The sequence below is a fragment of the Panthera uncia genome (genome assembly GCF_023721935.1).
Source record: "Panthera uncia isolate 11264 chromosome C1 unlocalized genomic scaffold, Puncia_PCG_1.0 HiC_scaffold_3, whole genome shotgun sequence".
In the NCBI taxonomy this organism is placed as follows: domain Eukaryota; kingdom Metazoa; phylum Chordata; class Mammalia; order Carnivora; family Felidae; genus Panthera; species Panthera uncia.
Genome location: NW_026057584.1, coordinates 92,684,236 through 92,711,855, shown reverse-complemented (window position 1 = coordinate 92,711,855; position 27,620 = coordinate 92,684,236). Strand labels below are relative to the sequence as shown.

The 27,620-nt window shown below is 35.9% G+C and overlaps 1 protein-coding gene across 4 annotated transcripts in view; it reads right to left on the bottom strand.

The window, feature by feature from the left end:
* The window catches only part of DARS1 (aspartyl-tRNA synthetase 1), a 64,180-nt gene that overhangs the window by 28,775 nt on the left and 7,785 nt on the right, over positions 1 to 27,620 (bottom strand). For all 4 annotated transcript variants that reach the window (XM_049615689.1, XM_049615691.1, XM_049615687.1 and 1 more), the window contains exon 4: positions 18,724 to 18,826. In XM_049615689.1, coding sequence (XP_049471646.1) covers positions 18,724 to 18,826 — 103 coding nt within the window. The remainder of the gene's footprint in view (positions 1 to 18,723; positions 18,827 to 27,620) is intronic.

Sequence of the window (27,620 nt, the reverse complement as noted above, 5' to 3'; positions counted from 1 at the left end):
CAAGTGAATATTAAAAAAAAATTGTTTTTAAATGTTAATTTTTGAGAGAGAGACAGAGTGCAAGTGGGGGAGGGACAGACAGAGAGGGAGACACAGAATTTGAAGCAGGCTCCAGGCTCTGAGCTGTCAGCACAGAGCCGGACGCAGGGCTCAAATCCACAAACCGTGAGACCATGACCTGAGCCAAAGTCGGACGCTTAACTGACTGAGCCACCCAAGTGCTCCCATTCAAGTGAATACTGAATTCTTCTTCAAAGTGACTGTTCAGGGAAAGGTTGTAGGGACTATAAACACATCTCAAAAACAGCACTGCCTACAACAATCTTAAAACAACTTATCTGGAATTACTTCTTGGTTTTGTCACATAAGTTGTTTTTTTTTTTGGGGGGGGGGGCAATCTCATTTATACCTATTGTTTACTACCTGTCAGAAATGCCAAAGATCATGATAGAACTCTGGATGGGGGAAATAAGGAGACAAAATAATAATAATAATAAGTAAATAAAAGAGAGTGGCATTAGAGATGCAAGGAATAACATGTTTCAAAAAGGAGAGAGTAATGTATCAACTATGGGGTTAATACAGATAGAGATTAACTTTACATACAGGATTAATACAGACAGATACAATTAATATATCAACTATTGGTTAAGTGGCTGTCTCCAAACATTTTTGGTAATTTGATGTCCTCTATCAATAAAAAAAATCTAAGGGTACATACCCCATATGTATATATTTTATCTATCTTAAAATTATATACATGTAATCCTAAATGTAGGTTATTATACTTACACAAACATAAATTCAGGGTAAGCCTCATAATTAGCTACAGTGAATGCAGATCCATACTTTACACAGTCTTCCCAATAATTCCTAATTTTGGAGCACAGACATCTTGCCCAATATGATTAGATTATCATTAAAAAAAAAAACAAACTGCAGAATGCAGCTGATACAAGGATCTCACTCTAAGAGTACATGTGTTAGCGTTAACATTTTCTCATTTGTGCTTACGTTTAAATTTTATCCTCAATCTGTGGTCTCCTTGGTTGAATGTTTTTTAAGCCACCTGTCCTTTTTCTGGGAGTCAGTCTATCATTTTAATACATATAAATAAATAAACATAATGCCCCCAAACCAAAATGAAGCACAATAAACTGCAATTGGTTACAATACGCCAAAGTGAACCAGAGTTAGGGTACCAGTGTTAGCTCCTTTTTGTTATTGGAATCCTGCAGTCTTGCTTCAGGGACCTTACATACTATATGCAACATGTGACCTTCTGAGATGCTATCCAAGTGACAGGCCCAGGGTTTATCTATAAATGAACTATTAGAAAAACTCAAATTCTTTCTTACTTTTTAGATAATAGAAGGAAGGAAGGGAAATAAATAGCAGCTTAATTATTTTCTTTCTCTCAATGGATAATCTTGAGCAAATCATACTGTGAAGACCACTGAGATAAGAGAACAAGAATCATAAACATTGAGAAAGGCTGTTGGGTAGGTGATTTACTGTCCATCAGTGAAAGTTTCATTTCTGTACAGTCCACAGGTGAAAAAGTATTTAACAGCACATGACTTTAGTTATTAAACAGCTCACCATCGTGCATTTCAACCGTAGAGAAATAGATCTAGGAAAGAAGTACTTTGTGTACCTCTTGTTGCTGGGTCCCAGTGTGAGGTGCTGACTCCAGCAAGTTGTCTTGGAAGAACAAAGAAGAATCACCTCCAATTCACACTCACCAACTGCCCCTCACCAGTGAAGGATGGGAAATGGCAGGGTTTGCTTTATGTTTTAAAGTTATTTTTGAGGGGCGCCTGGGTGGCGCAGTCGGTTAAGCGTCCGACTTCAGCCAGGTCACGATCTCGCGGTCCGTGAGTTCGAGCCCCGCGTCAGGCTCTGGGCTGATGGCTCGGAGCCTGGAGCCTGCTTCCGATTCTGTGTCTCCCTCTCTCTCTGCCCCTCCCCCGTTCATGCTCTGTCTCTCTCTGTCCCAAAAATAAATTAAAAACGTTGAAAAAAAATTTAAAAAAAAAAGTTATTTTTGAAACGCTTTTTTATACATTGCTTCAAAAACTTTTTTATTATAAAAGAATATACTTATTTATTGTTACAAATTCAAATGTTAAATAATCATTAAAATTAAGTTTAACTTTCCCATCATATACCCAACCTCTTCTTCTTATAATCATGGTTTACTACTTGGTCTATACACCTCCAAATTTTTTCTCCTTTGCAAAAAATATGCAAAGCTTCATAAATTTTGTGTTGTCCTTCTATGGTAGTTTTGTTCACTTTCCTCTGTATTTTTTTTAATGCTGAAGAAGTAAGAGTTTCATTTTTACAGCTCAAACAAAACTGATTTATATATATATAAACACCTAAAGTATTATTATTCCCACATCACTGACCAATTTCCTTTTATGTTCCAGTTCCTGTGTGAAGTGCTTTACACATATACCACTTCACTTAAACTTCCCAAAGGTCTACAAGATAGGCATTACCACCGTTTTATAGTTGAGAAAACTTATTAGACTCTGTGAGAGGCCAAGTAAGTAGCCTAAGATCACACAACAGTAAGATCATGTACTGATTACTGCACTAGAGTATTCTGTTCTGTTACAGACTCAACGAATTACACCAAATTCTAAATACTCCGAATACATCATCAGCTCACTCTGAAATAATACATTCTCATTTGTAGAAGCTCACGAGCTGCCAGATTCCTTTATAGTTTATGTGAAGTCAACTGGAAATAACAGGCCCTTCACAAATAGTTTTCATATTGCCCAAGAATTGTACTGTCTACTTGTAACACTGATGCATCTTAATGTCCTGCTATTATTGCCAGCCTCAATAGAGGTTCATCAGAATCTTTGTATAAAACAATATGATGTTATTACTTAAAATTATATTTAACTTAGAAATTAATCCTATAAACTGAGAATTTTTGATTTTAGACCTACTTTAATTTTAAAGCACTTCATTAAAGTTTTCAAAACAAATGTTGAACTGGACAAAAACAAATGTAAAAGTTCTGTTTCTCCTTCAATAGTTAAGTATCTCAATCCAACAAAGAAGTATAAACCATCTATATGCAGTTTTTCAAAGAGTTGCAATCAGGGGTGCGTGGGTGGCTCAGTTGGTTAAGCATCCAACTCTTGGTTTCGGCTCAGGTCATAATCTCATGGTTGTGAAACTGAGCCCCATGTTGGACTATGTTCTGGGTGTGGAGCCTGCTTAAGATTCTCTCTCTCTCCCTCTTCCTCTGACCCTACCCCACGTATGCTCTCTCTCTCTCTCTCTCCAAAAATAAACAAACATAGAGTTGCAATCTACAGCAGTGTAATGACCTAGCCTACCTCCACCAACTTATCTATATGATGCTCAAGGAGTACTCACATGCCCACCTCTCTCTGGGCCTCAACTATACATGATATATTCACAAACTTCCACCACAGCACCTATAGCATGTCTCTGTATGCAGTTGTTAATCTATTTTTGCCATCTCCCCAAATTAAGTTCCTTATGTGATAATGTGCCATTGTATACCCAAGCCCAGTAGGGTGCCTGGACCAGAGGAGGTACTAAATAAGTTTTCTAAACCAGTGAGATTTCCTCTGAACATTATTTGATATTTTACAGTTACAAAAGCTAATGTAACAAACTGAAATTTCAACTTACCAACTAAATAAAATACCTATTTTTAGATGAAAGATCTAGAAAGGAAAGAAAATGCACAAACTTGTATGCAGTGAGGTGACTCACAGAATGAAAAACACACTTGTGACTCACCAGCTACGAATAAATCACTTAACCACAATGACTAATATGAAGAAAAAGAAAATAAAACACCTATATGTACAACTAGCAGTCTGAAAAAGCCTTTTTTTCAGAATCCAAATATCTCTAGGCTGGGTGGGAAGAGGGGTTTTATATAAGCACAAATACCAAAATTCAATTTTTAACTTTAACCCTGCCATTCAAAATAATCATAGCTCTTTACAGGAGTTACTATACCTTCAGCTTGAAACTTTAAACACTGTTTTACATTCACTGTAGTACTTAATAGCAGTCAATACAAAAAGGCCTCTAGGGCAACCTTTACAAACATTTTGTCTTTATAAAACTCAACCATAACTAATACAAGACTACTCTGTTCATTACTTTAAGATGGTACTAAATAAAATATAATCTTTTAAGAAAAAAAGGGATGACTTCTTGCTTCAACTTAAACACCAGCTACTAATACTAAGGTTAGAAGAGTAATGTCAACCTAAGATGGAGATCCACAAACACAGGCCTGGATAGGTATCCCATCTTCCTGCTCCAGACAAATTCATTTAAGGAACACAAACCATTTTGGATACACAATTAAGAACCTCTTCTTAAAGATCTCTAGGGAATAAGATGTGCCAACCTTCCTATGTAGCTCATTTAGTTGCTTCATTTTTATATGCATTCAACCATGAGAAAATTGATCCTTCCAACAAATTGATTAAAATAATGTGCTGAGGAGTCCTGTGGCACTTAAATCCAATTAGTGAGTCAACTTTTCAGATTAGTATATTGATGAATTGGATATTCCTAAGAAAAGATAAGTGGGGAAAGCAACTGACCTCATATTAAGTGCCAATGTTGCTCTTAAGGAATATATTCAAAAGCTAAAAACTGCTAGTGGGATAATCTAGTTAGTAAGGGAAAGATAAGCACTTCAGATTTAATATCTAAAGTAAATGCTAAGATAGTTACCTACTTAAGATATTAAAAGTGACCTCATATTTTGCCTTTTAAATGACTGGGAAACCCCAGCTGGAACTATCTGATTTGATATTTTTAATAGTGGCCTCCTTGCTTTTTTCCACCTGGTATATGGCCAGAGGGAATAGAGTTAAATGTAGGGCCTCATGGAATTAACATATAAATACCATTATTTCTGCCACTTTGTTGTGTAGGAGTTCACATGTTTTAAATGTCCAGTCTCTCAGGGTAGCACACTATTCAAAATGGAAACACCTTGAGAATAAATAAACAGTCCTTAGGCACTCCTCTAGTACTAAAGATAATTGCGAGCATTTCACATATAAGATCTGATCTAAGACAGTATGAAAATTAACCAAGGATTAGAAATGGCTTTTATCTTATGGCCGTATTTCTAAGCATGCTATTTTCCAAACCAAAGATTTTAGCAGAATGGGTGGTTGGCTGACTCACTAACTAAGCTGCTACCTTTCTAAAGTGAATGCATTAGTAAAGTAAGGATTTTTGCTTTATTTATGTAAGAGTCCACCAGAATTTATTTGTTGCTGTCCATGTGCTGTTTTGAAGCATAATACAAGGCTGACAATATATTAAGCAATGGAACTCCTAGTGTTCTCCAAATTTTTCTTTTTTCATTATACTTAGAAACCAAGGGATAAAGAGGAATAAGATACTGAAGAGTTCAACAAAACAAGGAAAACTGGCAGCCTACAAGCTTCTATTTTCATTATAAAGTAGAATACATTCCACTAGGCCCAGCTGAGGAATAAAAATCAACTGTTGTGCCACAAATACACAATCTACTCCTTAACTTTTGTGTTAGATTATGGGATCAGCAATCTATGGGGGGCAGGTCAAAAGAAACAAAGAGAAGGGGGAACAGTGGATAAGGATGCAGTGAGGGCAGTTCTGGGAATGGAAATGGCTCGCATGAGATCAGAGGAGGACAGAAGAAGTAGGAGAAAACAGGGAGACTGGTAAAATGACCAGAAGTCTTGATGAGGTCCAACAGAAGATTAAGAGACATGGGACAGGTAAAAAGATGAAAATTATGGTTAGAGAGAATGGCCACTGGAGTTTAAAATTAAGTTCTAAGGGGCAAAATCCGAGCGGCAGCCACAGAAGTGAGCTTTTGAAATAAAGCAATGATAAACTAGTGGAAGAAAAGGAATTTTAAGGCCAACGTATTCCAAACGGACACCTAAAAACATTTAGAATGAGTTGACTTAAAATGGGAGGGACAGGATACCATCAGCCAGAAAAACAAAATGGCTTTGAGTAAAACAACCTTCAGTCTTTGGACTCTTCATGAACTCAAAAGGCTGGAACTTCTCTCCAATTTACTCAACAAAGACAAACTTAGGTGATACTGCCAGCTGCCTATCCAAACCCACTCTCCTTTTCTTCATGGCAAACAGAGCCCCACCCCCATTCAGTATCTACTCTATCTGGCAAAGTGCTCTCAGAGAAGGTGAGCGCATCACAGCTCCAGAGAGTGGGTCGTGTTTAGTCCCAGCCCATCCTGGGAATTTAGTCCAGATTGATGGTGTCATTTCCACATAGTGTTTCAAACTGGAAACTCTGAAGTAATTTTCCACTTCTTTCTTTTCCTCACCCCACACATCAGCAGCCATTAAACAGATAAGACCCATGTTTTTACCCATTCACTGGGCAAACATAGTTATCTCAAACTTTAAAGAATACCATCATGTTAGCTGTAATACTTGTTTTGAAATGTGAATTAATCCCAATACAACTGATATATTAGGTATTAATTTGAGCATAATGAGAAGTCTGTGCTTGCCTATGTCAGATTTCATGAGTGAAAACACAAGGTCAGTATGGACAACTGTACTCAGGTGAACTCAAAACACATACACCTTAAACATCTATGTTATAAGCCACGTTTGGTGGTATAATGTGCCTTCAGGTTTCAGACAGCCTTCCTTCTACCACTTCAAAATGATTTATAAACTGCAACTCTCTGACACCCATTTCCACAAAGAACAGTATATTTTTTGTAAGACAAAGTGCTGATAACAAGTCAGAGAAATCAAATATTATATGACTTCTCTTCTATGCAAAATCTAAAAACCAAAACAAATGAACAAACAGTAAATCAGACCTATAAATACAGGGAACACACTGATGGCTGCCAGAGGGGAGAGGGTGGAGGGATGGGTAAAATAAGTGAAGGAGAATGGGAGGTACAGGCTTCCAGTTACAGAATTAATAAGTCACAAGGATGAAAGAGCACAGGGAATAAAGTCAATGGTATTGTGACAGCATTGCATGGTGACAGACAATAGCTACACTGTGGTGAGCATAGCATAGAGGTGTCCAATTTCTATGCTGCATACCTGAAACTAATGCAACATCTGTGTGTCCACTATACTTCAATTAAAAAATACAATGTGACACTTATTATAGTATTATTTATGTACTTCTCAACTATTTGACATGTATCAAGCTATTCTACCTACATTTAAAAAAAATTAGGTTCTTTTTTTTATGTCACTGATGAAGTTTTTGACCTTTGTGCTATTAACCCATTTTCCGCAAAACCTTGAGGTTTTTATTGCATAATTTTGCAAAGCATGGTGATTTTTAGGAAAGTATCTGTTATATTAGCAGAACAGAACTGAATATTAGCACTATCTTTATAAAAAGTTAACCCTGAAGGACAACCACATGCAAATGTCCCAATATCTCCCACTCGCTGACAACAGAGCAATTTTACAAGAGGATTTTTGTTCGTACAACTGTGTAATAAAGAGCCCAGTGTCTCAAGGAACAGCATCAGTTATCCAGCCAAACTTTTCCATTTCCTTCCTGTGTTCAGAATCTCAGTAAAGGATAAATTCTTATTTTAAATTCAGAATTTATCAGGGCGCCTGGGTGGCTCAGTCGGTTGAGCGACCCACTTCGGCTCAGGTCATGATCTCACAGTTTGTGAGTTTGAGCCCCGCGTTGGGCTCTGTGCAGACAACACAGAGCCTGGAGCCTGCTTCTGGTTCTGTGTCTCCCTCTCTCTCTCTGCCCCTCCCCCACTCATGCTCTGTCTCTGTCTCAAAAATAAATAAACATAAAAAAAAATTAAAAAAAATAAATTCAGAATTTACGGTTTTATTTTCCACATCAGTTGCACTGACCACACAGTTGCTTTGTTGAGTGACTGTTTTACTTCTCACAGTGAGAGTAAGATGCTAAGAATGTGTAAGATGCACTGTGTGGCAGTGCTGATGATAAAAAAGACAAACGATTAAGCAAAAGTAGATGCAGTTATTAAATATGCCTAGTGGATTTTAGATTTCATGTTTATAATTATAGCTATCAAATATTTTCATATTGAAATTATTCAAGAAAAATAATTCTTTGCAAACATTAAACTCTTTAGTTTCTAACTACCACCCTCCCCTGCACTGTTTTTATAACATGCTTTTTAACAATGGGGTGACTCGTTAGGAAGGCAGCTACTGCTTTATGGCAGAAGAGACAAGTTCATTAGTATTAATGATGACTAGAAAAAAATTTAATTGCTCCTTTGGAACTTTTTTTAGCATTAACTTGTGACTCAACATAAAAATACTTTTTTATTACTCAGTTATACTTTTAAAACCAAAATTATTATTTTTCACCAGTTTTGGTTTTCAATAACTCAGGGGCAGTATCTAAAAGTCACTGTCACCCTCAAGAAACAAAATAGCTCTCTATTCTTTTATTTTTTATTAAAAAAATTTTTTTTAAGTTTACGTGAGAGAGCAAGAGAGGGTGGGGGAGGGGCAGACAAAGAGGGAGAAAGAATACCAAGCAGGCTCTGCACTGTCAGCGCAGATTCCGATGTGGGGCTTGAACTCCCCAATTGTGAAATCATGGCCTGAGCCAAATGCTTAGCCAAATGAGCCACCCAGGGACCCTAACAGGTATCCACTCCTTGAGAATATACCAGAATAAACTGCATACTCTAGAAAAGACTGTTAAGGGGCACCTGGGTGGCTCAGTCAGTTAAGCATCCGACTTCAGCTCAGGTCATGATCTCACAGTTTGTGAGTTCGAGCCCCACATCAGGCTCTGCACTGACAGCACAGAGTCGGCTTGGGATTCTTTCTCTCCCACTGTCTCTCTGCCCCTCTCCCACACACACTCTCTCTCTCAAAATAAATAAGCTTAAAAAAAAAATAGAGAAGATAGTGTTGAGGGAAAAAGCAATGCTTTGAAACACAAAGCATTTCCCAGCCATCAACACATTTCAGTGACATTAAGGTTGTATTCTAAGTGTATTAAGGTTGTATTCTAAGTGAGCTATTCTAAGCTTTAGACTGGTATCATTAGGTTATCTCCGAGAAGCATGAAGACATAGGAGGAGCGTGAGCCCTAGAGTCAAGAGACCTTAGCCAAAACACCTGGTACTTTAAATTTCAATTTCCTCAACTGTAAAAATGAACAGACATAAAGAAAAAGTGTCTATACCTCATAGTGGTGCTGTGAGGATCAAGAGACAAAGTGCAAGTATGGCATTTTGCAGCTCAGAAGATAGTAATAGTTAACTATTACTGCTGCTATTGTTATATTATAAGGAATACTATTAATATTGCTGTTATTTCCCTGTACATCAGACTCTGATGTATTGCATCCCAATGAGAAAAATTCACAATTGCCACCGAAAAGCTTGGCAAGAAAGGACAGTCACTATACTGAATTTTAATTACAGATTGTTTCTTAAATATTAAAAATAATATTTCACGTGCAATGAAAGTCTAGGAGTGTGTATTAGGGCCGGGGGGGGGGGGCGTGGCGACTTCCTTCCATGGCCTTTCATCTAAGAAATATATGCTACCAGTTAACAGAGGTAACTGAAGAGTATACTTCTCATCATTACTCATACAATCTATTCAATATATCCAAGATAACGATGGAATGTTAACAGCATAACCTTTGTATGAACAGTGGTTTTTACCTTTTATTTCACATTATTTTAGGGATCACATATTTAACACCCTCAAAGTACTTTTACTAGGGCGCCTGGTTGGCTTAGTAGGCTAAGCATCCAACTCTTGATTTTGGCTCAGGTCATGATCTCACGGTTCTTGAGTTCCAGCCCTGCATGGGGCTCTGCTGCTGACAGCAGGGAGGCTGCTTGGGGTTCTCTCTCTTTCTCCTTCTCTCTGCTCCTCCTCCTTCTCTCTGCTCCTCCTCTGCTTGTGCTCTCTCTCAAAATAAATAAACTTGAAAAAAAAAGTGCTTTTACCAAACCAGCCTGTCATATTAAAGGCTTAAAATATGTTAAGAATTCCTGTATCTTAATATATGCTGATTGTTACTTAATAGTAATAGGGATAAACCTGGGAGTTGGTGAGCACTAGGTGATGATCACAATTATAATTTTAGGTAGTTATCAGCTCATTTTTCAAAACTATTCTCATCTTATTCCTATTACTCCCTTCTCCTCTCCCCCCAAAATCAATAATGGTGAAAAAACCCACTATTTTAAACTTCTCTTTTTGCATATTTACATATTCTAATATCAACAAACCTAAAAATCTGAATATGAAAGGTTGATAGCAAAACTGGCAACAAATCTGTTAGCTTTTTGGTTGTCAGAAATAATTTGTTGAATCTTACTATTATATTACTCAATGAGAAGTGTGCCCCACAAGATCTACATAACTACCCATATTCAAATTAATAATTTTTAAATCTTGGGAAAGGTGTAATAAAAGATTAGTTAAAAAAAAAAAGGACAGGGGCGCCTGGGTGGCTCAGTCGGTTAAGCATCCGACTTCGGCTCAGGTCACGATCTCACGGTCCGCGGGTTCGAGCCCTGCGTCAGGCTCTGGGCTGATGGCTCAGAGCCTGGAGCCTGCTTCCGATCCTGTGTTTCCCTCTCTCTCTGCCCCTCCCCCGTTCATGCTGTGTCTCTCTCTGTCTGAAAAATAAATAAACGTTAAAAAAAATTAAAAAAAAAAAAAAGGACATACAAAGTAGCTACACACTAGTTCTTTAAGTAATGCACCAACATAAAGTGCATCAATGATGTAAATTAAATATACAATTCACTGAGGCAAAGAATTCAAAATTCCCAAACATGAGAAACCATATATTTACTAGTTAACTCAAAATAGCACCCCCAAAGCATAAATTATCTAGGTAGTTTTAAAAATAACGAACTACCTTTTGATAATAAAAATCTGTATTCCAATTCTGGGGTAGGTACAACTTGGTTTATATGTCGAGTAACTTCAATTTTAATGAATTAGTACTATCACTCAGTCTCAGACTTCTATATTTCCCAGGCAAGTGGAAATAAAGATGTTTATTAAAGAAGGGTCTGAGCTGTAAAGAATGGAGTAAGACTAGCATACAGAAAACAATTTATGAAATCATGTGGCTAGTTAGTGGGGAGCCAAGTTTCTGCACTCTCTAGCTCTCTATTACACCCAGCTGCCCATAGGTGCTTTGTAAAAGTTAATGGTTTAAATTATTTACTTTGTGAACACATTTGTCTTCACCAAAACCCCAAGAATAAGTTCAAAATATACATGGTAAAAAATTAAGCCACAACTCAACATGGCACAGACCAATGGTTCTCAAACTACTACATGGGCTATCTTTCATGGTATAAACAATGTCAGGGACTCACTTTAATCGCTTTTATCATATTACTTAAGAAACTTCAAATATAAAAGTAGTATGAATGCTATATGCTTATAGCCCTTAACTATTTTAAGTTTAGTTTAAATTCCAGGTAGTTAACATACAGTGTAATATTAGTTTCAGGTGTACAATATAGTAATTCAACACTTCCCTACATCATTCAGTGCTCATCACAAGTACACTCCTTAATCCCCATCATCTACTTAACACATCCCCCACCCACATCCCCTTGGGTAACTATCAGTTTTCTATAGTTAAGAGTCTGTTTCTTGTGGGGCACCTGGCTGGCTTAGTCGGTACAGGAACTCTTGATCTCAGGGTTGTGAGTTCAAGCTCCCTGTTGGGCACTGGGCCTACTTTAAAAAAAAAAAAAAAAAAAAGTCTGTTTCTTGGTTTGCTCCCCCTTCTCCTTTGCTTATTTATTTTGTTTCTTAAATTCCACATGAGTGAAATTGTATGGTATCTGTCTTTCTCTGACTTATTTCCCTCTAGTTCCATCCATGTCATTGCAAATGGTGAGATTTCATTCTTTTTTTAATGGCTGAGTAATATTCCATTGTCTGTATATTATGTGTATGTGTGTGTATACACACATATACAATACACACACACACATACCACATCTTCTCTATCCACTCATTAATTGATGGACAATTGGGCTGCTTCCATATCTTGGCTATTGTAGATAATGCTGCTATAAACATCGGAGTACATATATCCTTTGAATTAGTATTTTGTATTCTTTGGGTAAATACCTACTAATGTGATTGCCGAATCCTAGGGTAGTTCTATTTTTAACTTTCGGATGAACCTCCACACTGTTTTCCACTGTGTATAGACCTTAACTTTATTTTTATTTATTTGCGGAGGGGGGGGGGGTACCAAATTACAGTCTTTGAAAGAATGGTACAAATGAAAAATGTTAAGTAGATGTTAAGTAAGATATACAACTTATAGGTAATCGCAACATGGATGTACTGCCTCAGTGACCAGGGAAGTCACCTTTGCAGCTATGAGATACAGCCCTTAACTTTAAATCAAAATGAACTTTAAAACAAAATGAAAACAAATACTAAAAATAACAAAATTCAGATAATATTATTAAAGTCTGCTAAAACTAAATTACTGACATTTGGTTTACTGTGTAGAGCTATAGTCTCAGATCCAGTTCTATATTTAATCTATTTCTATACTTTTACTTTATTATCAGTAATGTCAAAATGTCTGCTCACCATTACATAAAATGGTAAGTTTGAGGTTGGTTCTGGACAATTAGACCCCATAATTAACCAAAAATCTGCAAACAGGAATCCAAGAATGACAATTTAAATAAAGTATCAGTTGATAATTTTATGAAACTATCTTATTCATGTGAAAGTTAATAATGCAGCATTGTTAATTGAAATCTGAATCAAACAGGTATCTAGTATGGTAATTACCAGAACTGGAAATAGAAACATTTTTCCTTGCAATGGGAACTATTATACTATTAGTGATCTGCTGCTCCTATATAGACAAAAATAGGATTCCATAAATCTGCTTGAATGGCATAGGCTTTTTTTTTAATTTTAAGAAAGTTTTTAAATTTATTTTTGAGAGACAGAGCATGAGCAGGGGGAGGGGCAGAGAGAGAGGGAGACATAAAATCCGAAGCAGACTCCAGGCTCTGAGCTGTCAGCACAGAGCCTGATGTGGGTCTCGAACTCACAAACCATGAGATCATGACCTGAGCGGAAGTCGGACGCTTAACCAACTGAGTCACCCAGGCACCCCAAGTCCACAACAGAAAAGTTCAGGATGCCTCTTAACTATCAAGTACCACCTAGTAATCCAACTTGTTCTCAGCATATGTAGCTATTCAAAACTACAGTGAAATCATCATTAGTAAAGAACACAGATATCATCTGGCTTCAGCTGGCATGAACACAACTGTAAGTATGAAAGTAAATGCTACATGAAAAGTTCTGAATTCACACAGCAGTTCTGCTATAAGTTAGCCTTTAAAATGATATGGAAAAATACCCTTATATAACTTTAAGATAATCATCAAAATTAAAAAAACTGAAGTTAAAAAAAATAAAAAATCTTCCAGTCTTCTAAGAGCATATCTATGGACCTTAAAGAAAAGAAAAACCAATCAATGAGGACCATGAAGGACATGGGCTTAAGCTAAGTGACAAAGACGGAGGATTTAATGAATAAAAGCGAAACTGTAAAATATGAGAAAGAGAGGCCATCGCAGATACAGAGAATCTGCCCAATATGAAAAGTGTATATGGGGAAGTAGTGGGAAGTAACATTGTAGTGAGGGAATCAACAGGCAGAATTAACATAGCATATGGTTGGAAACAGGAAGTCATTTAATATTTTAGATAAAAATACCACTGGAAAATAAACCTCTGGCAAGTATAGATTTTAGGAAAGAGCAAAAAGAATTTGTATGTCTCAGTAAAAACTAGTTTAGGGGCACCTGGATGGCTCAGTCCGTTAAGCGTCCGACTTCAGTTCAGGTCATGATCTCGTGGTTCACGAGTTCGAGCTCGCGTTGGGCTCTGTGCTGCCAGCTCAGAGCCTGGAGGCTGCTTTGGATTCTCTGTCTCCCTCTCTCTCTGCCCCTCCCCAGCTCGTACTCTGTCTCTTCTCTCTCTTAAAAAAAATGAAACATTAAAAAATTTTTTTTAATAAAAAAACTAATTTAATAAATTATTGGACTTTTGTTCCAACCCAACTAACATGTGGCAGAAATTACAAAGAACAACACTAAAAAGATGCCAAAAAAAAAAAAAGGCCAAATGCCTTGGAAAATTCATTCAGAGAGACAAAAAGAAGATTTTCCTCTCAAAACAATTTTATTTTTTGAAGTTTAGTTATTTATTTTGAGAGAGAGACAAAAACAGGGGAGGGGCAGAGAGAGAGAGAGAGAGAGAAAGAGAGAGAGAGAATCCCAAGGAAGCTCTGCACTGTCAGCACAGAGCCCAATGTGGGGCTCGAACTCACAAACTGTGAGATCGTGACCTGAGCTGAAACCAAGAATCAGACGCTTAACCAACTAAGTCACTCAGGTGCTCCACCCTCCCAAAAAAATTTTAGTAAAATTTTGGACAGAAAGCCCACGGGACCTTAAGGTTTTTGGAGTATGGTATAACAATAATATGTGAGTATAATTAGACCACAGCAAATTATAAAAATTATCTTATGTTAATGTCAAATAGAGTAATTTCTTTTTATTGTTATTTAATAAAAACCACACTATAGAGTCTTGTTTTACAGAAGTGCCAGCTCACCAAAGATCTCAAAGATAAGTGCATGAGAGCTACCTTAATCTTTGCTTTCACAATGGAGCCAATGAATACTTATTTCATTTATTTGTATTTTTAAAAAAAGTTTATTTACTTATTTTTTTTAAAGTCTATTGCCAATTCTTTTTTTTTTATTATTATTTTTTTTAACATTTATTTATTTTTGAGACAGAGCATGAACAGGAGAGGGTCAGAGAGAGGGAGACACAGAATCTGAAACAGGCTCCAGGCTCTGAGCTGTCAGCACAGAGTCCGATGCGGGGCTCGAACTCATGGACCCCGAGATCATGACCTGAGCTGAAGTCGGACGCTTAACCGACCGAGCCACCCAGGCGCCCCTATTTACTTATTTTGAGAGAGACAGAGAGAGCACAAATGGGGGACGGGCAGAAAGAGAGAGAGAAAGAGAGAATCCCAAGCAGGCTCCACATTGTCAGTGCAGAGCCCAACAAGGAGCTCAAACTCATGAGCTGTGAGATCATGACCTGAGACAAAGTTGGACACTTAACCAACTGAGCCACCCAGGTGCCCCTACATACTCATTTTATTTTTTTTGAATAATCATTTCAAATGAAATAGTTTGTATAAGCCTAACAAGTACACATAATTTTTAGGAAAAGGATTTTGAAGGATGAAGAACAAAACCAACACATCTTTTTCCTAAAAAAGTTCTGAAAGTTCTTTAGAATTCATATTACAACTTCACTTGATTTATTATTCATATAAAGAGCAGGTAATTTTCAAAGTAAAATTTTTCTGTTTGTGATTTTCTTCTTTAAAAATTAGCACTTTTGATTGTAAGATCATACTGGCTCTCTGTCAGAAATGACACGTGACTTAGGGGTGCCCAGGGTGGCTCAAGTCGGTTGAACATCTGACTTCGAATCAGGTCATGATCTCATGGTCAGTGGGTTTGAGCCCAGCGTCGGGTTCTGTGCTGACAGCTTGAAGCCTGAAGCTTGTTTCGGATTCTGGGTCTCCCTCTCTCTCTGCCCCTCTCTGACTCACGTTCTGTCTCTCTTGCTCTCAAAAATAAACATTAAAAAAAAATTAGAAATGACATGCTGTCTTCGACTTCTATTACTAAGAAAGATCAGAATTTCTGTACTGAGAAGTACAATCTATAGTCACATAAAAAAAGCTGACTGACCTATCAGGGACATGAAATCATGTTCCTAAAAAAAATGATCAATCAACCACACAAATTAAAAACTTATCATTTTTACATGGATGGACCTAGAGGAGTATTATGCTAAGTGAAAAAAGTCAGGTAAAGACAAATACCATGATTGTACTTCTATGTGGAATCTAAAAAAAAAACCCAAATGAGCAAATAAATGAAAAAAAGAAGCAGAAAAAGACCCATAGACACAGAGAACAAACTGGTAGCTGTCAGAGTGGGTGGAGGGATGGGAGGATGGGTAAAAAATGGTGAAGGGCAGAAGGAGATACAGGCTTCCAGTTATGGAATGAGTAAGGGACAGAGATGAAAGCCACAGTGTAAGGAATATAGTCAATGATACTGTCAGCATAGCGTTCTGTATAGAGATGTTGAGTCACCATGTTGTACACCTGAAACTAATGTAACATTGTGTGTCAACTATACTTCAATAAAAAAAAAAAAAAAAAAAAAAAAACTCATCATTTTTTACCACACAGAGTCTTAGTCATGAGAATTTTCCTCCTTCACGAGGTAGCAAAAGTTATTAACATTTACTCTTAATTACTCAGGCTAGACACCTTAACATAAGAGTAGTGCCAAAAGCTAAATAATTATAACCAAAGTACCACATGTTAAGCCTATTGTATAAAATTGGCTCCATTTACTTGCCTATAACCAGCCAAAGGCTTTATAATTTGCAATAGCTCTATTATGAAATCATTTTTTCCCACACATTACTAATTATATAAAGTCTATTTTTTATGGGGCAGGAAAGTAAAAATAGATACCGTGCTTTGCTTAAAAAAAAAAAAAAAAAATCCAAGTCACAACTGAACTGTTAAGCTGAATTACATCTAGATCTTGACTGAGTTCCACTTTAGGATTATGAAATCCAGACTACGTTATCTAAATTCTTGCCTTGTCTAAAAAAAAGATCATCCTTACACTATATCATTTAAATGAAAGTCTTTCTTTAATTTATATGAGGACATAGTAGCTCTGCTAGCTATTAGGCTTTGGTTGACCTCTGATATGGTTAACTGCTGTTCGTCAAGTCCCAGAAGTTTGAAAAGATCCAAAATAATAAGAAATAACTATTCATGGACTATTTGAACATGTTTACTTCTAAAGACATCAAATGAATCCATTGTCCTTTTGTCATTATAACGTCTCTTAGTGAATACTAAGGGTAAATGGGATTTTCAAAAGATTTTCAGACTAGAATATTTTCTTCAGGAATGTAACACTAAGGTTATTAATGCAATTTAGTGGAAACACATATTCTATATAAAACTGTCAGCTCCATTTATTAGTTTTCAGAAACCAATTTAATATGTAAAAGACAAAAGCCATAAAGGTTATCTGTTGATTTTAAGTTGACTTTTTCCCAGTATTTTCCAGTGTATTAAATATAATTTAGCATATATGTCTACGGTTTGCAGATTCTCTATTCAGAGAAGATTCTCTGTGTAAAATTCATTTCTAGGGACTAAGCTTATGTCCCACTTCATAGGATACAGTCTGACCTTAAAAAGCTAGTTGAATATGTACCCCACAAGCATACACCCTTATAGTCTATGAGATGAAATCAGCAAACCTAATCACCAAAAGATACAGATAGAAGAGATGGAAGTCTCTAGGGAGCAGGACTGGGAGACAGGGTGAGGTGGGGCTACTGTACTCGTACTATAAATACTACTGAGTTCCTCAGTGAATTGATGTAATTAACAGCACTGGAGTTTTTATTTTTATTTTTATTTTATTTATTTATTTTTTTTTCAGCACTGGAGTTTTTAAAGCAGACTGCGGATATTGCTGATATAATAAAATTAAATTTGATAAATAAATCGCTAAACCGACACCAGTTACTGAACATCCAGTACATGTAAAACATTATGCCAGAGGAGTCAGGGAGGGCCCAAGCATAAATTAGGATGTTAAATTAGATTGTTTTTTAGTTTCTTTCTAGTTCTCAAATTATGGATAATTGTATCTATATTCACTCATCTTTGAAAGTTTACATCTAAAGGATAGAGATAAAAAATCAATAGAAAGATATAACATTTGTGCCTATACTCTGTCACTGAAAATATTGCCCATTTTCCAAGTCTTCTTTAATCATTATCATGCAAATAAAATTCTGATTGATCAAAACATACAAACAAAACGAGCCACATTACCAGCTATTATTACTTTAGAACTATAGCATGTACAAGCCCTACACTATCTCTATATCCTGCCTCTTGCAAACTGAACAAAACAATGCATTTCTACAGGAACTGTGAGCCAGACAGCAAGAGCTGGGGGGTTGGGAGTTGGCGGGGTGTGGGTTGATTTTACTTTTTTTTTTTTAACCGTTTTGGTGTCAAAATTAAAAGTTGTAACATGTTATGACATTTGAATTACTTCCTTTGGGGGAATTATTTGCAAAACTACATTCTTTTATTTTATATGCTTTTATTTTTCAGTTAGGAAACTTGTTGCTTAATATGCAAATCTCAAACTGGGGGAGGGAGGGAGGAAAAGAAGCTCAACAAACACAACAAAATAAAGTTGCTTTGCTATGTTGAGGCTGCCAGGCTTTTTGTTACTCCACTTGAAAGTAAATGTGACTTGTCTGTAGAGAGTGCTGCTTCAGCAGTTCCAAATGAATTTCAAGCCTGTGCTCCATATTTTCTCTTTTGTAAGTTTAATGTATTCAGCAATACTGAACTGACAATTTAAATAACTACATTTTTAAACAAACGAAGCATTGATGTTAATGTATGAAAATGGTCCAAACCCCTGGGAGTCTTGGTTCCCACCATTGTTTATTCTGACAACAGGATATAATTGCTTACTTACTTGGCAGCAAATTTAACCATCTGCTTGCTTGCATGGTCTCCCACCGCCACGAGCGCCTGGACGTTAAACTGCTGCTGACGTAGGACTAAGAAACATTGCTTCCCTGAATAAGACAGAAAGAACACAAGTGTATTAAGGACATGCTACTTCAGGTTTTACAAAGAAGAAACATGTTTTACTTTAAAATTGAGCCAAAATTTACCACACACATTAGACACAAACACACATATCCGGCTTCCACAGCCAAAATACTCATACTGTTGACAAGCTTTAAAGAAACCCAAGTTCCCACTAGAGTAACAAAAATGCTTTAACATGTTTGTTATAAGAACATAGGCAAATCACCAATTTCAAAAAAATTGTATAATTTGAAAATTACTATATCATGGCACTGATTAAACAAATTTGAAGTAACTTCAGATCACTCAACATTCATTCAATGAGTGTATTCTACAGGCAAAGGCACTCTGCTAACCTCTATAGGATCTTCAACGATGCAGCCACAGAAGTGCTAATCAAGTGCTTAGTAAAGAGAACACAAGCACTCTGTGGGGGTGGTCCATTTTACTTCCTACCAAGCATTTAGGATGACAGGCTAGTTTCTTCCATGTTCTATTTTCCTTTATCATCTTCCTTATCCTTCATCCTTTATAAATATTTCCACATTTTCTCCACAGCAAGTAACTTACTTTGTCTATAAAAGATCATTCTCTTTATGCTCTATAACCAGTTTTATTTTCACCTATTCTGGGCTTGTGATCCCCCCTCCTTTCATAAGAAACAGCCTTTCCTTATTCTTAACTTTTTGAAAAACATTACTTATAATAGATTCAACGACTATTTATCCTGGTGACATCTCTTTCCTCCAAAGCAGATTCTTTGATCAAGTTTTGGGAAATTACTTCCTCATAAAACAAGTCTTCTCAAGATCACTTTTCTCATCAGGTTGTTTTATAAAAACATCAGAAGAATTCAGTTTTTAAACTAAGAATGATCCTTGCAAAAAAAAAAAAAAAGAAAAGCAGGCTTATAGTTATTACTTTCAACATTCAACATACTGCATTTTGAAATGCATATCAGATAGCAATCATGAGTCTAAAACAAAACAAAACAGAACTAGACAGGTTGCAAACAAAGTGCAAACATAGACATAATCTATGGACTTCCGAGTAATATATGACTGACATGTTTTACCACTAAATAGACCCTCATTCTCCCTTTCTTTTGGAGTATGATCCAGTCATAAAGTAAAACCTTAAGAAGAAAGTTACACATACTAAACACATTCAAGAGGATTTTAAGATGCTGAATGGATAAAGATTGTTACCATAGAGAAATCTGCAGATGGACCAAAATGACATTATCCCAGGAACTATTGGAACAGAATGTCTGTGAAATTCTGAACAGAGTATAGTGTGAAATGGAAGGGAATGTGATTTAATAAGTTTTTTAGCTGCTCTCATGGTGCAGACAGGCAGCACAGTCCTAGCTGCACTACAAAGCCAAGCTGCAATGAACTCCAATGCTACACAAAGGACCTTGAGAGAGAATAGAGCTCTACAGGACTTACAAAGAGTTAGCACATGAAAATGTCTCAGGGTTAAGCACTAGGGGGTAACGCTGAGTGTAAGGGCTGGTAAAGTGTAAAAGCTTGGAAATCAAAAGACCTAGGATGGTATCCTATCACTTCCTGTGAAGGGGCCTGTGGGAAAATTATTAAACTACTTTATGCCTGTTTTTCATCTGCAAAATGGAGAAAATAATATATTACTCACGGGGTTTTCTCAAGTATTCTCCTGTAATATTGAGGATTACATAAGTAATATGTTTAGAGTTGTGACACAACCAATTAATGTTAAGTATGAATAAATGTAATTAATGTTAATTATTATTACAGCACCACTGCCACTGGCTCCTTATTTGAGGATTGATTACCATTTCCTATTTTGAATCTGGATTATAATGTGTAACAACCATGCCAGGTACTGGGAACACAAAATAATTACTTAACAGACAATCATGATAGACTATCATGTAAAGAAAGTTATAAAACCATATAAAGTATAATCCCAATTTTGTTTGTCTAAGAAGTATATTAAAATCGACTGTGTAGGGAAGAAAACACCAAAATATGAAATTGATTGAATACAGAAAAAACACCAGAATGGGGCTACTAATAGATGTGAAATTGTAAGAAATTATGCTGTTCTTTATATTTTTTTTTCTGAACTTTCTACAATAAGCATGTACTACTTTTCCAATGAGAAAAAATACTTTTTAAGAGAATAATACAATCAGAGAGGTAGGTAAAAAGAAAGGTAAAGGATGAAAGGAAATCTTTAATACAAATACTTCGTAGAACCTGGGAGTTTTAGCAGGCTAAGTATAGAAGCAAATGCACTCCCTGAGATTTGACATGATTGCTAGGGAAAACAAATCAAGAAATGAATGATTATGAGTGGAGTGAAGATTGTTCACTGTCTTCTTTTAATGTTTAATGTGTTTATTGTATGTATTTCCAAAAATTAAACTTCTTATTTAAAAAGGAAACAGATGGAAAGGGGACGTGAAGTAGTAAGACCCGCACCATGAACATATTATACAAACCTACAAGTAAAAATGTACCAGCACAAAAACAGCCAGATCAATGAAGCAGAACAAACCCAAAATACACCGTATTAGAGAAATTTTAATTCCAGATGGAATTGAGGAAATAAAAATAAATGAATAAACACGGAGTAAAAAATGAAATTGAATATCAAACTGTACAAAGGGGGAGGGGAAACTTTTCTAAGTTTAAAAATTACAGAATATCTATACACAAAAATTGAAACACTGGGAAAAATTATTTGCTGACTTATAGCCTAAATGAATTAACATCATTACTAAAGATCATAAAGATTTATGAGTAAAGGACATTGAAATTCCAACAAGAAAATGGGCAATAAACTAGAACAAATCATTTGAAAGAAAAAGAGAAAAACCTTAGTAAACGTGAGGAAAAAATGAAATGAAGGTAATGCAAGTGGAAGCAAACAATGACAACACATAATTTACCTCTCAAAGTAGGAGAGATTTATGTAATATCTAATGCTTCGGAGAATTAAACGAAAACCTTTCCTTCATAATTTGCTCATGGCAAGGTAAACTTGCACATGCTTTTGGAGAACCATCTGGCAGTGGGCATTAAAAGACTTAAAAACATCTCTTTGCTTCAAGAAATGTATTTCTTAGAATATATGATAAGAAAATTGGGTATGTAAAGGCTTGTAGTGACAAAGATGTTCATAGCAGTATTATTTCTATAAAAGCACTGAAACTCTATTATCACTCACTTCATATTTATGCAGTCTTTACTAGTGGAATGATCTACATGCAACTCTACAACCAACTATCTATGGTTTCCAGGTTTTCAGTTTTCTAAGCACCTTCAAATACTAGAACCTTGATTATCCACTCAAAAAAATTATTAAGACTCAAAAAATCCTGGCTTTCTGGTAAGTAGACCTGTCTGCTCAGACTACTTCCACCAAGTACTTTTGAGAACAAGTTCTCGCCAGTGAGTAAACAAAATTGTTCCTTCTTTAGCTCTGATTGGTGACATACTACATGGCACGCTTTGCTCCACGTTTTGCAAGGCACTATCTTATAGACACTGGTGAGTGACAACAGGAGCAGCATGTGAATTGACATCCCTTTTATGTAAAGAATATACCTATGCTTATAAATGCATTTTTTCCCTGGAAGGATATACAAGAAATAACAGTGGACATTTCTGGGGGAAGAGATTGTAATGAGATGGAGAAGCTAGAATTGTGAATTCTAATTTTTTTTTTACATCTTTCTGTACTTTTGGAATTTTAATTTTTACTATACCCATATATTACTTTTTATTCTAAGAAGCAAGTATGTGACTTCTCACTTCAGCAAAAAGTTCTAAGTTAGCATTGAAACTTTATAGGACAGGTTAATCAACTGCTAAATATTATTCACCTTTCTTCTTGGAACCCTTCAACCAAGAAACAGTTTATAGAAAGGAAAATAAAGACTATGTTCAAAATAGCTGAATGAATGCACTACTTATAGATACCTTAAATTTAGCTCCGTAACAGTTAAGAATTTGTGTTACAATTTGATTAAGTTTTTAGAAGAGGCAGTTTATTTCTTAAGTTTACACAAATGTAAAGTTTGATATCCTTTATAGCACCAGTTGCATTTTTTAGTTCTAAGCTGAACAATAAACATGGTCACAGTCAGGACAAAAAGGCTTACTCTCATCTCCATTACAGTGATGGCTCAGTAATAGAGTGTGCTTTTTTTTATTAAGTTAAAAAATTTTTTTAATGTTTTATTTTTGAGAAAGACAGAGACCCACAGAGGGTGAGTGGGGGGAGGGACACAGAGACAGAGTTCGAAGCAGGCTCTAAGCTCCATGCTATCAGCACACAGGCCGACTCAGGACTTGAACTCACTAACTGTGAGACCATGACGTGAGCTGAAGTCAGATGTTTAACCGACTGAGCCACCCAATAAAATGTGCTACTGTGGAAGAACTAGGTGTAAAGCAATCTTTTGTTTTCATCTCTTCCTACTGTCTTTTAGCTTGCCAAGCTCCTGAACTCATTATTTAGATAATTAACTAATACCCAACAGTAATTATTTTCCTTCATCATTTATGTCGATCTGTTACTGAATAAAACAGCAAAGACCTAAATGTTTTAAAGTACTTTCCATTTGCTATTTCCTCTGAAATATTCTTGTATGAAGAGAAGCTGAGGTTCTAAACTACATAATTACCAAAATAAACTAGCTATTTTGGAAGTATAAGCAAGTTTTTAGGAAGAAAAGTATTGAAAGAGAATTATTTTGTGCTAAATGACTTAAATGTAGTATATTTAAAATTTGAAAGGAGCCACAGATACTTCTGTTACTCTTTCAAGATGCAGGCTTAAGCTCATAAGCTTTCACAATCAAAAGAAACAAATTTTTATCATATCATTAAGAGTTAAAAATTTCTCCTTGCTCCTATATAAACCACTTGATTTTAGGGATGTGATACATAAACCTACTATAAGAAATCTGATTTAACTTTTTAAAATGTATGAAACACTATCCTTAAATTTAAGGATATTTGTTGTTAACCGTTTTTGTTTTGTTGTTTTTTTGCATAACAGGATTCTAGTTGTCATACTTCTGACATTATGATTTTGACACTTCCATTTCCTTATTTGTGGTTTTACAGAGCTTTGCTCTACTTGAAACTGCCAGCATGCGTTGTTTCTCCAAGTCCAGTTTTAATGTGTTACTACTCCTGGAGTTACAGCACTTGAATGCTTCCAAGTAAAAATCATATTTACTGACAATTTTTCCTATAAAAGGAAGAAGGGAGTAGAGGCAATCAGGTTTTGCAAATTCAAAACATAAGATTTTGTTTCTTTAGATAATCTACTTTGGCAGAAATAAAAAACATTGACAATCACTACTGGCAACAATATAGAGAAAGTGGTATTGTCACACACTCATGGGGAGTATAAGCACAGCTTTTTTGGGTGTAATCTGGTATAAGAAAATTTAAGTATGCATAAATATACCCTTCAACCCAGCAATTTCACTTCTAGATACCTATAATGGATAAATACTGCCTTATGTAGATCTATAACTAGTATCAAGGGAAGATCTTCAAGAAACACTGTTAACTGAAAACAAAAATGTTGCAAAATAACATGTAAAATATGTCTTCTGTGTAAAATAAGACAAGTTAAAAGTCACACATAAAAAAACAAATAAAAACCTGTATATATGTATGTGTACATATGTGCATTAAAAAAGATTTTTAGAAAGACGAACAATAAGAATTAATAGAAAAGGCTGGGGCAGAGGATAGCATATAGAGAAGACAAAAGGGAATATTATTGCTGTATTCTCTGAAAAATTCATGTGAAAATATGTATGTATTATTTAGGTAATTTGTAATTTAAACACAGACACACACACACACCCATATATATATACATATACTTAAAAACAAAATAATAGGGTTTTCTAATAACAAATTATGAAAACTAGATTAATGTAAAATTCCAAGGAAAAAAAACCCCACGAAAATTAACCTAGTACTATACTGAAAGAATACTACCCACACCTTTGCCAAATTCCATTTATTCCAAGAATCCAAAGATGGTTCAACATTAAGAAATCCACTACTGTAAATCATTACAATTACAAAGAACTGATTCTTGTTAATTGCGGCAGTTATGTTCTATAAAGTCACCAGGAACAATGAATTTGCAAATATTGAACCACCACTGCTCCTAGGGGAAATATAAGGTTAGGTTCCCGTGAGACTCTGGTCACAATATTTTCATCAGTCCATCAATACATAACCTTGTGTGTGTTTCTGTTTAAAGACACACTACTTAATATACACTGTTGATTCATTAATATTGAACTCACGGCCAACAGCACGATAACTCATGCTTGAATGAAGCTTCTCTAACACTTATATTTTCTCAGTAAGGCACAAGCCTTCTTGCACTTAGGAACACTGGAAAACACTTTAGCACTATGCTTGGTGGCCACTGTAAATAGCCATATCACCAACAAAAAGCACAAAACTGTGAAGAACATGGCCTTAAATAGATTGTGAAGAGAGCTGATACAAGAAGGCAGAGCTTCACTGTTTGACCTCAGCTGGGAACATGTGCGTTGAGTGACTCAAGTTTTTTGTCTCTCTGCACATGAGTATGTCTGACATGTCTGTGAATGACAGTGAAAGTGCTGCAGGTATTGATTTTGGGGGTTACAAATACATTTTAGCAAGCAGAATTTGCAAATACACAATCCATGAATAAAGAGGATCAGCTGCATTTTAACTTTTTATTATATGGAAAATTCAAACAAATACAAAAGCAGAGAGAATATTATATGAACCTCTACATAAATACACTCAACACAATTATATTTTGAGGGAAAAAAAAAGATCAAAAAAGGCCTAATAAAATTTAATATGTATTCCTGGTAACAGAAAATTTGGACTAGAAGAAAATTTCTTTTAATCTAGTCTTTAAACTTTGGCATTGTTTTCTAATGACATTTTATGTAGAACACCCAAAGGCATGAAATAACTCATCAGGAGTTAAATCTCTGCTGTCTGAAAAATTCTTCATTGAGGGAATCCCCGTAGTACTGGAGAATCTACTCATCATTACAAAGAGAAACAAGAAATGAGGTAAACATTTGAAAGAGAAGGACAAAAGATCATAATTTGTAAATGATACCAATGTCTACCTACAATCTCCATGTACTTCAATAATTAACAACTCAGGGCCATTCTTGTTTTAGCTTTATTCCAATCCACATATCCCTTGACTCTTGTACAGTATACTGTGAAGCAAACTATTTTGCTGTTATTTCACCTGTACAAAGTTCTTAAGTACATTATTCCTAAGAGATAAGATCTTTTTAAAAATAATATTACCATAGTACTATTATTCCAACTAAAAAAAGTTATTTAACGTCAAACATCCAGCCAATGTTCAAATTTCCAAGTCTCAAGTATCCTCCATTTTCATTTACTCATTCATTCATTCACCTTTGGATCCAAATAAGTGACTCGTTGAGAAACAAAAAAATTTTTTTTAAACATTTATTTATTTTTTAGAGACGGAAAGAGAGCATGAGCGGGGAGAGTAGAGAGAGAGAGGGAGACACAGAATCCGAAGCAGGGTCTAGGCTCTGAGCTATCAACAGAGATCCCACGAACTGTGAGATCATGACCTGAGCCAAAGTCGGATGCCTACTCAACTGAGCCACTCAGGTGCTCCAAGAGATAAAATTCTTAAGTCTATTTTAATCATATGTTTCTCCTTGGCGCGCCTGGGTGGCTCAGTCGGTTGGGCATACAACTTCGGCCCAGATCATGATCTCACGGTTTGTGGGTTCCAGCCCTGTGTCGGGCTCTGTGCTGACAGTGTGGAGCCTGGAGCCTGCTTAGGATTCTGTGTCTCCCTCTCTCTCTGCCCCTCCCCCAGCTCATGCTCACACTCTGTCTCTGTCAAAAATAAATAAACTTAAAAAAAAAATCGTATGTTTCTCCCTCCCTTTTCTATTTATTTGTTGAAGAGATCACATCATTTTTGCCTAGTAGTTTCCTATAATCTAGATTTTGCTGACTGCATCCTCATTGTCACTTAACATAGTCATTTGTCCTATGTTTTTCCTATAAATTGGTAGTTAGCTCTAAAGGTTACATTGAGATTCAGGTACAATTTTTTGGGCAAGACAGTAGCATTGGGTGGTGTTGGGTTCTTTCATGAAGAGACATAAAATATTTCTGATTGTCTCTTTATTGTATCATTAGCAATCACTGGTGATGAATGCCTGGATAATCTACTAGGGACAAAATGATGAAGCTCTAACACGCTTTTTTTTTCATTTTATTTACTCCAATACTTCTCCAGCAACTTTCTTCTATCTACCATTTGGTTAGCCAGGGATATAGAATTCATACAGAAACGATACTTTAATCAGTTTTCAAAATAATGAGTTTGTTTCACCAGTGACCAACTAGGTTTTGTTTGCCTGCCTTAGCGTTATTATAAATTTATGGATTTAAAAATATCTGCTGTGTTTCAATTCATTACATTTATCCTTATTGATACACATATTGTTCCATTTGGGGGATGGGTGCGAAGGGAAGTATTCTTGGTTCAGACCTACATGTAGTATGCATTCTTTTAATCTGCTAAATAACTATGTTTAAGAGACACAGTGGGGGGCGCCTGGGTGGCTCAGTCGGTTGAGCGGCCAACTTCAGCTCAGGTCATGATCTCGCGGTCTGTGAGTTCGAGTCCCGCGTCGGGCTCTGTGCTGGCAGCTCAGAGCCTGGAGCCTGTTTC